At 45.5% G+C, this 12244-nt stretch overlaps 1 protein-coding gene across 1 annotated transcript in view; it reads right to left on the bottom strand.

Moving 5' to 3' along the window:
- Positions 1-12244, bottom strand: part of OBSCN (obscurin, cytoskeletal calmodulin and titin-interacting RhoGEF) — a 186255-nt gene that overhangs the window by 119724 nt on the left and 54287 nt on the right. The window contains 11 exon segments of the mRNA XM_071560603.1: positions 304-570; positions 1470-1733; positions 2108-2374; positions 3179-3442; positions 4027-4293; positions 5514-5780; positions 8595-8713; positions 8715-8738; positions 8740-8786; positions 8789-8847; positions 10286-10558. Coding sequence (XP_071416704.1) covers positions 304-570; positions 1470-1733; positions 2108-2374; positions 3179-3442; positions 4027-4293; positions 5514-5780; positions 8595-8713; positions 8715-8738; positions 8740-8786; positions 8789-8847; positions 10286-10558 — 2118 coding nt within the window.

The following is a 12244-nucleotide window of genomic DNA, read 5'->3' as shown; positions in this document are numbered from 1 at the left end:
TAATCCCTTTGAGGTGAATTATTTTTGGGCTTCAGCTTTATGAGGAGCCCAATAAAGGAACTTTGGAGGGAAAAGCACAATGATAGATCCTAATTAGAACAGTGGCAGCAAAGATCCTAATTAGAACAGTGGCAGTAGCCCTGGTTGCCTGATGTCCCTCTCATGCCACACATCCCAGCTGATGGAGCCGTGGGTAAAGCTCTGGCAGAAGAAGGAGATGGGAGTGCAACCAGCTCTCTGCCCAAGGGAGCAGAGAAACTAGGGAAGTTCCTTTCAGTGTGTGCCTTGTTTTGGGTGGTTTACCATGAACTGTCAGCACTGCCATGGTCTGCTGGTCCCCACACACACAGGAGTAATTCCCAGCATCCACCGTGTCCAGGCTTTGGATGGTGAGCTCAGCAACGACACCCTCCCGGTTCATTTGGTACTTGTCACTTGGCTTGAGGGTCTTCAATCCCTTCTTCCACTCCACCTCAGCAGCTGCCTTGTTCAGCTCACAGTGCAGAGAGACACTTTTACCTTCAGTGGCTTCCTTGTCTGTCAGATCTTTGGTGAAAAGAGCAGGCAGGACTGCAGAGTAAAGGCAATATGGACATGGCATCAACCCTGAGCAACCCTGACCAAGATCTAACCACTCTCTTATCTCCCTGAAGCCCCGAGACCCTCTTGGTCTCCTCCAGGATTTTGTTCCTCCACAATTTTGCTCCAATCTCTAACACTTCAAAAGATAATTCAGTTTGATTTTTACTCCCTTTAAAATGCTCTTTAAAAACAATTCCATCTTCAAACATAATTGCCAAGCCTTCTATCCTTTATACACCATAAAATCCAAGACATAAAATAAGAGGCTACATTTCAATATGAGCCCCTGAGCACTTTGTCTCCCTTGAGAAGAGCAGCAGTTCTGCAGAAGTGGCTGATTCATGGCATTGTCTGAATTTTTATAAATAAATCCTCTCCAAGCAGAGCATTTACAAACATGCTGCCAGTTTTCTGCAGAGATAAAGTATTTGCTTTGCAAGAATTAAGCCAAAACGTGTAAAAGAGGGCTGGGAATAGCAGGAGCATAAAAAATAAGTCTATTTTTCATTAAGATCATCCTTATGTAGCATCACACACTGAGGAAAACTTGTTCTTCTTAGGGGCAACAAGTGTAACAGTTTAAGTCACAAGAAGTAAATATTATTCCCACTTTTTGATCAATTCCTCTGGGAAAACTTTTAAAGAAGCAGCTATTTGGCCTAGGGAGGTTGTGTCGAGCTGGGGACTGTGCTCCACTTGTCATTTAAACACAGCACCCAGGAGGGCAAACAGCACATCAGGTGAAAGGAGAAGGAGAGAGAGAAGGAAAACAGGATGGGAGAATTAATCAGCAGATGGGAGGAGAGAAGGTATACAGGGATTAGAGGAGGCAGAAGAGGAAGAGGAAGGTCTTGGAGTTATACAGGTGCTGAGAAATCCTTTTTTACCATGAACTGTCAAAGCAGCCGCAGTCTGTCGGTCTCCACACACACAGCTGTAATTCCCAGCGTCTGCCAAGCCCAAATCCTGGATCCTCAGCTCCACAAAGGGACCTTCCTGCTCTATTTGGTACTTCTCACTCGGCTTGAGGACCACATTCCCCTTTTTCCACACAACTGGGGCTGATTTGCTGAGTTTGCAGCACAAAGTGACAGCCTCCCCCTCTGTTGCTTCCTTGTTGGACAATTCTTCTTGGAAGAGGACGGGCAAGGCTGAAGGATGCAACACCAACAGAGAGGGAATCAGCACTGGAGTGAAATGAACTGGACTGTGCTGGGAGTTCCTGGGCTCAGGGATACATTTAACCAAAAATACACTATTTCTAGGTGTGTGCTGTTGAAAGGGAGGTAAAACCTCCTGGAGGAGAGAGAAGGAAATTAAAGAAAACAACACACAACAGAGATGTGCTGCCTCAAGGCAAAGAGCCACAAGGGAATATTCTCTAGTGGGGTGACTCTTTGGCACAGCAGAGCCAAGAACTTGGAAACTTCTAAGAAAACACCCTGACCAAGCTTTGGTAGACCAGAAAATCCTCCCATTTCAGCCACATTTGGGGCTCACAGAGAAACACAGGCAGAATGGTTACCATTGACTCTCAGAGCAGCCGTTGTCTGCTGGTCCCCACAGAGGCAGGTGTAGCTCCCAGCGTCCTCCAGCTCCAGGTCCTGGATAACCAGCTCAAGGAAACGCCCTTCCTGCCTCATTTTGTACTTCCCACTGGGCAGCAGCAGCTTCCCATCCCTGCTCCACTGCACAGAGCCCCCAGGATGGCTCAGCTCACACTGCAGAGTCGCCGTCCCGCTCTCTGTGGCCTCCTCGTTCCGCAGCTCCTTTTTGAAACGCACTGGAAGGGCTGAGAGAGGCAGAATGGAAAGGGCTTGCAACCCAAGGCTCTGCCATGATCTACTGGATATCTAACCAAGCTTTCTTCCAACATCCTTTAGCCTTAAGCACATTCCATCTATTTTTCATGGATGGCAAAAGAAATTATGTAGTAAGTTGGTCTGTGGGAATCAATTCGTGATCTTGATTGGGTTCATGCACACAAACACAAAACTCATCATTAAACCCTTCTCAATTAACACAAAATCCCAAGGAATCTTATGTTTCCATGTTAATTCAGGAAAACACAGGTGTAGGACAGCACCCTTCACTTGAGGAAAGTTAAGGAAACAACACAACACACACACATACCCAACACCGGGCATAATGAAAACTGATTGAGGACAAAGATTAGGGACAGGGGAAGATGGAAAAGTGGATGAATGAAATCAGTGGAAGCAGGACAAAGATTGGGGACAGGAGGGACACGGTAACATGGAAAAGTGGATGGATGGATGGATGAAAGCAGTGGAAGCAGGACAAAGATTGGGGACAGGAGGGACATGGTAACATGGAAAAGTGGATGGATGGATGGATGGATGGATGGATGGATGGATGGATGGATGGATGGATGGATGGATGGATGAAAGCAGTGGAAGCAGGACAAAGATTGGGAACAGGAGGGACATGGTAACATGGAAAAGTGGATGGATGGATGGATGAAAGCAGTGGAAGCAGGACAAAGGTGGGTGTGGTGAGAGAATATACAGAGCAGAGGAGGGAAGAGGTGGACAAAACCATTCCAGAGTTTCACAGGTTATTTCTGCCTCTTTACCATTCACTGACAAAGTTGCTGTGGTTTTTTGGCTCCCCACTAGACATGAATATTCTCCAGCATCCTTTGGGTCCAGATCATGGATCAGCAGCTCAGCCACTGTGCCCTCCTGCCTCATCTTGTACTTGTTACTTGGCCGGAGAAGAGTATGCCCCTTCCTCCACTCCACGGGGGCCTCTCTGCTCAGCTGGCACTGCAGGGTGGCTGTCCCACCTTCCACACCTTCCAGGGGCTTCAGCTCCTCCTCGAAGAGCACAGAGACAGCTGAGGAATGAAGCATTCTCAGTTTACTTTGGGAGCATCATCACCATCTGGTGACTTCATATGGGACTCAAAGCCAAAACAAACCCTCTTGGCACACACAGGAAGCTCTGACCTACCTGCCCTTCCAGGACTCTACTTGTATTTGCAACAGCACACCAAGAGTTTTGGACCAAAGGAAAAGAGAGCAGTTATTTCCCAATAATTAGAATATCAAAGTAATCACTCTTCTGCTGCCCAAATGCTGTTGGTCCCAGACACATAAAAATTTGCTGAGAAAGTGGAGAAAAGAACCTCATATTTATTAATAAAAGGTGTAGCTGAAGCCCTTCTTACCTTGGAGCTTGGACAGTCACCTCTATCCAAAGCATAAGAGATATTTCTTAGGGAAGAGAAGATATTTTGTTATCAGGTGTATTTAATTGATGTGTTTTAGCATGAAGTTCCCATCCCAGAAAACAGAGAACACAACAGACCCTTCTGTCTGCACTGATCCCTATTTTTCCAACCTCTAAGTGTGCAGGAAGTACAGCAGGACCATGGCAAGAACAACAACAAATGGTCACAAGCAGGTGTCTCGTTCCTACCATGGATTTTGACTCGGGCTGTGCTCTGCTGGTCTCCAGTGTCACAGGTGTATCTTCCAGCATCTTCTGGCTCTGCATTATGAATCACCAGCTCTGCCACTGTGCCCTTCTGCTTCATTTCATATTTGGCACTTGCCTGGAGCGTGGCCTCTCCTTTCTTCCACACCACCGTGGCATCGGCTTTGGAGAGTTCGCAGCGCAAGGAGACGGATTTCCCTTCTTCTGTATCCGTGTTCTCCAGGGCTTGTTTGAACAGGACAGGCAAAGCTACGACACAGAGCCAGGGATTAGGATGTGCCCTCTGGAACTGCCCTACAACAAGTGCCCCCATGAGAGCTGTCACCTAAAATCAGCCCTTTTCCAAACGACCCTCAGTCTTGGGTTGAGCTGGCAAAATGCCAACTGCCAAATACGGTGTCAGTCTCCCCTTCCCTGCTGAGAAAAGGGAGAAAGGGGAGAAAAATCCCCAGAAACACCTTCCTTTGGCTTTGTGGAACCACCATGACTCTGCCTGGGAGCAGGAAAAAAACCTCTCCCCCAGGTATTGTCATCTCATTGTGAATTCCCAGCAACAGGAGCAACGTTTTGTTTTAAATTCATTCCCTGTTCCTGTAGAGCTCTGAAATAATAATTAGATCCTGTATCTCTCCTGCTTTCTGCTCCAGCACAGACTGCTTTTGCTACCAAAGCTGCTGCATTTGTTAAAAGGATATTGGGAAGTGTAGATGGCATTTCAAAGCCTTTAAAAAGGATATTTTAGGGAGTCTGGGGGGTCTAAACATTAATCCTTTGGCTACCTGTAGTTTTTCAGGGACTGGACTTTTGTTTCTTGTGCCCCAGCATCTCTAACTCCAGTCCTAATACAGTCATGTAAAAGAACTGATAGGTCAGGAACTGCAGCACACAGAAAATTAATCCTCTGCACTTCACCAAATTACTTTTTGCCCAGTGGGAAGCTACAGATTTAAAACCCCAATTACAGAATGTGAGATATTGAGGGGCTGGAGCAGGGCCAGAGAAGAGCAACGAGGCTGGAGAAGGGACTGGAGCACAAGTGTTGTGGGGCTGAGGGAGCTGGGGGTGTTTAGCCTGGAGAAGAGGAGGCTCAGAGGTGACCCCAGCACTCTCTACAACCACATGAAGGGATGTTGTACCCAGGTGGGGGTTGGTCTCTTCTCTCAGGCAACCAACAGTAGGACAAGAGGGCAGGGGCTTAAGCTCTGCCAGAGGAGGTTTAGGTTGGATATCAGAAAGAAATTCTTTGCAGAGAGAGTGCTCAGGCATTGGAATGGGCTGCCCAGAGACAGGGTGGATTCTCCAACCCTGGAGGTTTTTAAGGTGAGACTGGACGTGGCACTGAGTGCCATGATCTGGTAATCAAAGTGGGGTTGGATTAAGGGTTGCCCTTGATGATCTCAGAGGTCTCTTCCAACCCAACTGATTCTATGATTCTAAGAAAGGGCAGCAAAGTGTCTGACTCCACCCACCGTTCACTTTGACCCTGGCAGTGGTTTGGAGGTCCCCAGTGCTGCAGGTGTAGTCCCCAGCATCGACTGACTTCACATCCCTGATAATCAGCTCTGCCACAGTTCCAAGCTGCCTGAACTCATACTTCTCACTGGCACAGAGCACAGTGTCCCCCTTCAGCCACTTCACTGGGGTGCCAGGTTTGTTGAGCTCACAGGTCAGCTTGACCTGTTTTCCTTCTTTAACCTCTTCATTTTGGAGCTCTTGCTTGAAAAGAAGGGGTGGTTCTGAAAGAGAATAAAGCAAAGAGTGAGGAAACCTGAGGCTGGAAATCATTCTCTCCCTTCTGTTTTTGAGACAGAAAACTGCAGGAATGCAAAAGCACTGGCAAAGAGTAAACAGATCCTGACATCTCACATCTGGCTGCCAACACTTCACAGCAGTAAACCCCCCCCAACACTGAGGCCATATGTTTATTTTCCTTTTAACCACTGTCTGCACTGTCAGCTTTGCTGCTGCAACTGTTTTCATTATTAACATCAGTGGCAGACTCTGCACTGCTATTAATGGCACAAACTGTGCCACAGAGGGGTGCCCAGAGCTGGACCATGGGCACAAACCCTGAACACTTCATGAGGTCAACTCACACACAGCACAGAGGACACACCAATGGCAAAGCCCTTCCTGTCACGACCAGCAGGATTGAATACTCATTATAAAAGAACCCCACAATGTATTTTTTTTATCCCACATGAACACAGACTTAAAACCAGCACAGAGCAAACACAGAGGGGGCAGAACAGCTGGAGGTGCCAATCCCTGGAGAGCTATCTGGGCATCCTGGGATTCAAGGCTTTCAGCTGAGCTGGTGCAAGGAAGGAATTTATTGTGAAGCTGAAGTGTTCTCCCCTTGTACAATGAAATTAAAAATTATTCCTGAATTCTCCCAACTTATGAATATGCAAATCAGCTACTGATTCATGATGCTCTTAACCTGTGGCTGTTGAAAAACTACAGCTTGTTCTTCTGTTCCCTTGAGCTCCAGTTTGGGACACTCAGTGTCACAGGACTACTGATTTTTTAACCCTGTTTTTGCATTCTGCTGTTCTGATGTGGCCTTAAAGCATAAAGGAAAGTGCAATTTGTTGTAGACATCATTATGACTTGACTCCTTCACATCTACTGGTGATCTGAATCCATGTGTTTAAAGCCCACACCTTTCTCTGTAAAGGAAAAATGGGACTGTTGTGGAACGTTGTGGAACACTCTAAATGTGGGGTTTTTCTAACAAAAAATTGTTCATCATGGGTGAGCTCCAGGCCCTACTGAAGTTCACACAAGTCTTTCTGTTGTGTATAGTGGGTATTGAGAAAACATCCTCATGAAGAGAAAGAGAAAATTGGGATCATTAACCACCACCTCTTCTTCATTACATCACCAAGATCTTCTCTTCCCATGCACAGCAGACCTCAACCTTCAGTTTTGTTCCTTGGTGCTCTGGGTAAGTCCTGGGAGCAGGTTGTCCTCCCACTCCATGCTCTGAGATTCAGGTTGACCATTCCAACAACCCAAATGCTTTTTTATTCACACTGACTTCTCTAATCCAGGTGCAGCTTCTGATCAGTCCATACCAAGTGTCCAAGACCACACAGAACATCCACTGCTCTGGTTAAACACAACCTGTGTCTTTACCAACCACCTGGACCTACTCAAACCTGCCCAGGTGAAAGAGGGATTTCACTCACATGAACTGAGCTCCTCCTAAACCTTGGGCTTAATGACTCAGGACAGGCAGGAGCCATTGCAAGGTGGGGTTAGATAAACCCAGTTCTGACATGGCTCAAACCCAACTCTGACCCAACCCTGAGAAGTTCACTAAAGACTCATCTAAGAGGAGAGCTTTGGCTTCAGCTTAGATAACCCTTTAGATCATAGAATCATAGAACAGTTTGGGTTGGAAGGGATCTTTAAAGGTCATTAATCCAATCCCTGTGCAAAGAGCAGGGACATCTTCAGGTAGATCAAGTTGCTCAAAGCCCCAACCAACCTGGCCTTGAATGTTTCCAGAGGTGGAGCATCCACCACATCTCTGGGCAACCTCTTACAGTGTTTGCCACATTCATACTAAAAAAACTCTTTCCTTACATCTAATCTAAATCAACCCTCTTTTAGTTTAAACCCATCACCCCTTGTCCTATGAAGCAGGATGGCACCTTCTGCCTCATCACACTCTTGGGGGCATTGCTGTGATAAATTTGGCTGCCCAAAGTAACCACCCAGATCAATGTGAGGGGTTTGAGGTCCCTCATTGCAGAGAACCATCAGTAATTTGATTAATTTACTCATTTGAATCCACTTGCACTGAAAGCAAAGGATTCAAAGACCCATTTTCCTCTGAGAGCTCATTCACAAGGGCAGGAACAATATACTTCACATTTTCTATTCTGGGATTCAAGCAGATGGATTAAAGATTATTTGGAATTATCTTTTATTATTATTCAAAATACATATTTGAAGATGTTCTGATGGTACTCCTGTATTGAGTTTCTATGATTTTGGGGAAATTCCTACAGAAGATGGTGGTGGTTCAATACCATCTTATTTTATTCCAGTCCATTCCCTTGGAGAAGCTGCACTCTGCAAGTTTGCTGTGCTCTGTTGTCCCAGGGGAGAACACAAAGTTTCTCTCTCTCATGTGGCATTCACTGACTTTGTTCACTTTCAGGACACAGATTCAGGAGGTGATTCCTCCTTTCTCTGGATTATCTCCTCGGCTGGATGGGTCTCCTACAGAAACACCCACTGTCCTGTACTGACCCAGTGCTCTCCTCCTGGGGGTTGCCACAAGATGATCTTTAAGGTCCCTTCCAACCCAAACCAGGAAGCTCAGACACTTCCCTTTCACAGAGTTAAAACCAGATTAGAAGGATTTTCCTGTTTCAAGGGGTGCTGTTCTGGATGACTTGATGAAAACCTCTCTGTGCAAAGACACGATGGTCCTTTTCAGTGGAGTCTCCTGTTTCCATCATTTCAATTTATTACTCTGACCTTGGTGTGGGATGATGAATTAGGACCCAAACCATCACTCCAAAAGCTCTTACTCTTGACAGTAATAACTGCACCAGTTTGAGCTGCTCCAGCCTCACACTCATATCTGCCACTGTCCCTTTCTTCTGCCCTGGGAATGACAAGCTTGGCTTCAAATCCCAGCAGGGAAATTGGAAGAATTCCTAAGGCTCTTCCCACCACTTTACAGGCCTGTCTGGTTTGGAGGTTTTACAGTGAAGGGTCACTCATCCTCATCCTCACTGACTCCAGGATCAACCAACTCCTCTGGGAAGGTGCAAGTCTTCTCTAGAATCACATAAAACCCTTCTGAGACACTTCAGAAGAGCTGTGGATTCTCAGATCACAAGTAATCCATGAGATTTGCATCCAGAATTACTTATATCAAACTACAGAATAACAAATAATTTGGTGTTTGTGACAATAAAGTCCTTTGGAACCTCCAATGATGCCACGAGATATTGTTTAAACACCCATTGGCATCTGGGAGAAACTAAGACAATATTCCTTTTGAAGAACAGAACTAAGATCTCTCTCACATCTCAGTAAATATGATTAAGTCTGAGGCACAATTTTTCTGAGCCTTTTTCCATGGGAACTGATTAGTTTGAACCTTCTGCCTGACTGTGGAGAAGTTAGTTCTGAAGGAAGGGAGTACAATACAAGTTTCTCTCACCTAGAGCAGGTCTCATCAAAACAAGCCCTCCAAAAACCAGGCAGAAGGTTCAGATAAGCCATTCAGGTGTCTCTATAACCACTGGAAGGTGACAGACACCTCCAGAGACCAGACAGTCACTTCCAAAATAGGCCACTGGGACAGAGCAGCTCTCTGGAAGTGTTTGTCTTTCTACAGAGCTTATAGAAGTCACTTAAGCTACACACCAAAGCTCATTTGGCCAAGGTAGATCTTATCCCTCCCAGCTTAATGCTTTTCAATTCATAGAAATCCAATCAATCAGGAGACCAAACCCTGGTTACTGTATTAAGGCATCACATATTAACCTTTTTCAAATAAAGCCTTTCATTTTCCTTCAGAAAAAAATCTCCCAAACATAATAATTCCTTTGCATTTGGGAAAATGTTCAAATTTTGAAAAAAAAAAGTTCTTTGAAATACATGATAAATGAGACTGTGGCCTGACACAGTGGAGACTTTGTGTTTTACATCTCGGGGCAATGAGAAATATTTACATTTGCAGTAAGAAAACATCTCTTTCATCCCACATTCTTGGGCTGTTTGGCATTCATTTCACTCCCTTGCTACAGGACCTGACTGACACTGCAGTTTTAACTCACTTCAACTTTTCCAGACAAAACAATCCAATGCCAACAATGAATCACAAAGAACACACACAATGTTGCCTTTCAAACAACCAAAACTACATTTAAAGCTTTTTTTTTTTCATTGAATTAATTGATTTCTCCTCGTTAACCTCCACCTCATCAGCTCACTCGAGGAAAACTGAACAAGGCATCCAATGTACCATCACTGCAGTAAGACATTCCCATCCAAGATCCAAGAAACACTCCAAGAGTTGTCCAGGATTACAGAGTGTTCACTGCTCACTGTAAAAGTAATTCTGGTTTTGAACATAAACACACATACATATGATGGGGCTAAAATTGTAGCATTTTTGTCCTTTTTTTTTTTTTTTTCATCTACCCACCTCAACCCCACTCATTTCTCCTGGTTATTTTCTCTCCTGCTGCTTTGAGGATTGATTTACCTTTCACAACCAAACTGGCAGATGTTTTCTTATCCCCAGCTTCAAATGAAATGAGCCCCGAGTCCTTCAGCGAGAGCTTTCTCAGCGTTAGCAGGTGATATCCCCCAGGCTGGCACTGGATCTCATTAAGTTCATTGGTATGGAGTGGGGTTTTATCCAAAAACCACTGCACTTTGCTATAGTCTACGGGTGAGATTCTGCACTTGAACATGGCAGACTCTCCCTCTAACACAGTGACATCTTCCAGGTCTTCTGTTATTAGCACTTTCTGGCCTGAAAGGAACACAGACACAGCAATTACTGGAATCTTCCGTTTCTGGCGTGAAAATCCATATGGAAAACTCCCAAGAGTGAGTTTTTCCCCAAGAAAGAAATAAGATACACAAGACAAACATAATTCCCCTGATACTGAACACAAAACCCACTCACAGGAAGAGAATATATACAAGACACACACCAAAATAGGATAAAGACAACTTTAAAGCACCAGGAAACATAAAGCAGAACAAGCACAATGCAGATCCAGTTTTATAAACCTGCTCCTAATGAGCCTCCCTGAAAAGGTTGAAAGGATGAGCCTCTGTCAGCATTATTGGGTTCTAAACATCACTAAGCAGATGGTCCCTCCCTTGAAAACCTCCCTGTTTTTCTAGAGCAAAAATAATTTGATTTCTATGGAATAGGAGCACTGAGCCCCCACCTTCTTAGAGTTCAGTCCAACCATAAACACAGTGGGAAGTGCAGAGAGTGACTGGCTGCAGTTGTGGTAAAAAGAAATAAAGCATCTGCCTGTGTTGATAGATACACACCTAGCTAGGAAAAAATTATATATAAAGATGAATCTAACTATAAATGTGTATAAAATAAGGTTATTGCTGTATACAAAAAATCTCTGCTCTTCGTCCTACATACAAAACCAGTCCAGAGATCTTTTTGATTTTATCTTCTTGACAGTGAAGCATTTTCTCCACTCAGAAAAGTTGCTGTTGGGAAGTTCTCAGTGAATTCAGGTGCTCAGAGCCTGAGGCCATGAGGGGCATTAAGTGCATTTCTTTGCTTCTCAACATGCTCTAACAGATGGTCAGAGGTGGAGGAGTCTGACTTCACCCCCTTGTCTTTAATATCTGCCACTGCATCTCCTATTCTTGGAGACTCTTCTTGGGTGATTCCTCCTGTTCTCTTCACTCTTGTATCCATTTCATCTCAAGGGTTTCTTGAGGAACAGACCCCACTCTGCCCCTCAAACACTGCCCTGCCCTCAGCATTGGCCAGCACAGCTCATTTACTGCCCTCGGGTCACAAAGAAGCTGCTGTGCTGGTTGTGCTCTTCAACTGGAGGTTGGGTCCTTCCCTTCATCTCTAAGGTGCAAAGGGACATGAAGCACTCAAAGATTCTGGCCATGAAGATGCTCCAAGGGCTGGAGTTGCTCTGGAGCCAGGCTGGGAGAGCTGGGAGGGTTCACCTGGAGAAGAGAAGCCTCCAGGGACACCTGAGAGCCCCTCCCAGGGCCTGAGGGGGCTCCAGGAGAGCTGGAGAGGGACTGGGGACAAGGGAGGGAGGGACAGGACAAAGGGGAATGGCTTTAAACCAACCAGCAGGGAGGGATAGATGGGATATTGGGAAGAAATTGCTCCCTGTGAGGGTGGGCAGGCTCTGGCACAGGTTGCCCAGAGAAACTGTGGCTGCTCCATCCCTGGAAGAGTCCAAGGCCAGGTTGGAGCAACCTGGGATAGTGGAAGGTGTCCCTACCCATGGCAGGGGAATGGAACAAAATGACTTTTAGTGTCTTTCCCAACCCAACCCCCTCTGTCATTCTATGGACCACTATTTACCCATCACTTCTTGGAAACCACTACTGGGAAGAGGCATCAAGGGATACAGAGGAAATCCTGGATACAGAATAACTTTTCCCCCATCTGGCAGTGGGCACTTTGAATCATGTCCACCATATGTTCCCA

Source organism: Pithys albifrons, chromosome 7, assembly GCF_047495875.1.
Source record: "Pithys albifrons albifrons isolate INPA30051 chromosome 7, PitAlb_v1, whole genome shotgun sequence".
In the NCBI taxonomy this organism is placed as follows: domain Eukaryota; kingdom Metazoa; phylum Chordata; class Aves; order Passeriformes; family Thamnophilidae; genus Pithys; species Pithys albifrons.
This window is presented reverse-complemented; position numbering and strand designations above follow the sequence as displayed.